Source organism: Sinocyclocheilus anshuiensis, unplaced genomic scaffold (genome assembly GCF_001515605.1).
Source record: "Sinocyclocheilus anshuiensis isolate Anshui unplaced genomic scaffold, SAMN03320099.WGS_v1.1 scaffold1036, whole genome shotgun sequence".
Taxonomy (NCBI): domain Eukaryota; kingdom Metazoa; phylum Chordata; class Actinopteri; order Cypriniformes; family Cyprinidae; genus Sinocyclocheilus; species Sinocyclocheilus anshuiensis.
In genome coordinates this window covers 2,078,311-2,081,415 of record NW_015550226.1, presented here as the reverse complement: position 1 = coordinate 2,081,415, position 3,105 = coordinate 2,078,311, and the positions used below count along the sequence as shown (strand labels likewise).

General features: G+C 32.8%; 1 protein-coding gene across 2 annotated transcripts in view; it reads left to right on the top strand.

Moving 5' to 3' along the window:
- Positions 1-3,105, top strand: part of LOC107661011 (E3 ubiquitin-protein ligase HACE1-like) — a 39,493-nt gene that overhangs the window by 12,455 nt on the left and 23,933 nt on the right. For both annotated transcript variants that reach the window (XM_016450455.1, XM_016450456.1), the window contains exons 3-6: positions 390-444; positions 788-877; positions 1,042-1,146; positions 1,346-1,421. In XM_016450455.1, the coding sequence (XP_016305941.1) occupies positions 390-444; positions 788-877; positions 1,042-1,146; positions 1,346-1,421 (326 nt within the window). The remainder of the gene's footprint in view (positions 1-389; positions 445-787; positions 878-1,041; positions 1,147-1,345; positions 1,422-3,105) is intronic.

Genomic DNA, 3,105 nt, shown 5'->3' with positions numbered 1-3,105 from the left:
ATATATATATATATATATATATATATACATACACTGTATATATGTGCGTGTGTGTGTGAGATTATTTATTTACTCTTAATGGATATATGAGGTATTTCTAAAAAAGAAAAAGTTAGAAAAATATAATTATCATTGGTGGACATAATATGCATGCTAAATTGTCGAATGCCTCTCCTGACTGTCTGTAATGCATCTGGAAATTGTACTTTTGACTTTGTTCTCTATAGTGATTCTCAATGCATTCTCTTTATTGTAAAACTGTCATTTTATTTGATCCAGCATATACTACCCTGATGTATTTTACATTTAAATACAACTTTCCATTCTCCAAAGCTGTTTGCAAGTTGTTACGGAAAATATATTTGAAAAATGTGTATGTTTTCTTGTAGACAGTGAAACAGCTGTGTACACCCTCATGCCCATGGTCATGGCCGACCAGCACAGGTGAGTGTCACTGTTATGCTTTGAGTGCAACTGGAACACAATTAATGACCTAACAAAGGCCAAGACAAACAGAAACACAATAACTTAATTCCCTGTCTAAACAAACCTAAACGAATGCCACCCACTCCTGCAGCTTCCCCAATACTAACCTCTGCTATTTCCAGTACAGTATGTATTACAGGCTCAGTGATTAACTGCTATAAATTTAATGGAAGCTAAAGAAGAGGATGTCAAGCTTAACATCCTCTTTGGGTGGCAGTCGTCTCCTTTAAACTTCCGTCTCTTTGGCCACATAGCTTAATGTAACAATATATATATATATATATTTTTTTTTTGCTCATAGGTCAGTTTCTGAATTGCTTTTAAACTCAAAGTTTGATGTCAACTATGCCTTTGGACGTGTTAAAAGAAGCCTTCTACACATTGCTGCCAAGTAAGTTCTTTTCACATTCTCACAAAATTACCACATTTTCATGTATTGACTAATGTTTATTTATTTATTGTTGTTAAATATCCAAAACTCTTGATAAAGTGATATATATTTATTCGGATGACCCAAAATGAATATGTTCTCTGGATTTTTTGTTGTTGTTTTAGCTGTGGATCAGTAGAGTGTCTTGTCCTGCTGTTAAAGCGTGGAGCGAATCCAAACTATCAGGATATCTCCGGCTGCACACCTCTGCATCTGGCTGCAAGAAATGGGTAAACGGGGGTTTTATAAACTCTGTGCAGTGCTGCCACCTGCTGAAAGCATATCAAATCACATTTTTTAGTCTTTATCCCTCAAGCTTTGAGGCCTAAGCGTTTGTGTGTATTGCTTGCAAAAGATGGTAACTGAGAAATGCATTTATGTTGAGTCCCATTAACATTTTTTTCCCCATGTTGCCTTCTGTTTTCACAGACAGAAGAAGTGTATGGGCAGACTGTTAGAGTACAATGCTGATGTTAATATCTGCAATAATGAAGGTCTCACTGCTGTGAGTATGATGATAAAACTGCACATTTGAGACAGACACACAAAAACAACAACAACAAGAGTGATAATAATAACATTACTATTTAACATTTTCATAGTTATGAATATTACATTTATAAGTAATTGATCAAAACTGTGAAATAACACAAAAGAAATAAAGTTGCCAATTGCATTTATTTTTAAACCATTTTTTCATATGCATATGTATGCTGGAAGCCTCCTGCTTTCTACTCACCCACTTTTAAAACAATGATTTTTATCAATATTTAGTAATACATTTAATAAAGAAACTCTTATGAAGGTATTAAACAAATTTTAAGCATTTGAGCAGCAGTGTTGGGGGTAGTAACGCATTGCAAGTAACGCGAGTTGCGTAATCAGATTACTTTTTTTAAGTAACTAGAAAAGTAACACTTTATTAATTTATAAGGAAATATCTGAGTTACTTTTTTTCAAATAAGTAACGCCAGTTACTTTGTTTCCCATGTCTTGACTGACAGCTCTGGTGTTGCCATGTTGAGAGAAATCGGGAGTACGTGCAGAGGCATTGTGTGCGCTGTGTGAACATGATGTTACTGTAGTTCTAGACTAAATATGAACATGTATTTTAATAAAAGCAGTCAAATGCAAACTCAGAATATTACACAAACCTGCAATAATTAAATATGTTAAAAAGGCCAAATATCATTTATGGATTTAATCCCATTTTATTAGCCAGTGTCTTTGCTATACTGACCTTCGATTATCCAATTCAGCCATACTAAGCAAAAATGACACATTTGTGTTTAATTTTTCTTATTGCTGAACAGTGTTGAACTTTTTTCTCCTGCTTCATATTCTTTCTTTATGCAATTTGTTTAAGCAGCGCCCTCTACTGTATAGACATGAATTTATATTTGCTTCAGCCTGAGGCGTTGTTCATTTCACTTTTGTTGTGAAAGGGCTTTTACATTTGTAAAATGTGACCCTGGAGCACAAAACCAGTCTTAAGTCGCTGGGGTATATTTGTAGCAATAGCCAAAAATACATTGTATGAGTCAAAATTATTGATTTTTCTTTTATGCCAAAAATCATTAGGATATTAAGTAAAGATCATGTTCCATGAAGATATTTTGTAAATCTCCTACTGTAAATATATTACAACTTAATTTTTGATTAGTAATATGAATTGCTAAAAACTTAATTTGGACAGATTTAAAGGCCATTTTCTCAATATTTAGATTTGTTTGCACCCTCAGATTCCAGATTTTCAAATAGTTGTATCTCGGCCAAATATTGTCCTATCCTAACAAACCATACATCAATGGAAAGCTTATTTATTCAGATTTCAGATGATGTATAAATCTCAATTTCGAAAAATTGACCCTTATGACTGGTTTTGTGGTCCAGGGTCACAAATAATACATTTTTATATTAAAAACAAACAAGCAAGCCCTGCCCAGATTTAAAAAAGTAACTCAAAAGTAAAGAAACACATTACTTTCCATAAAAATAAACTAAGTAACGTAATTAGTTTATTTTTTAGGGAGTAACGCAATATTGTAATGCATTACTTCTAAAAGTAACTTTCCTGAACACCGTTGAGCAGTAGCCTAGACAATCAGATGCATGAATTTAAACCTAATTGAAACTTAATCTTATTTATTTTACATTAAAACAATGTCTAATATATATATATATATATA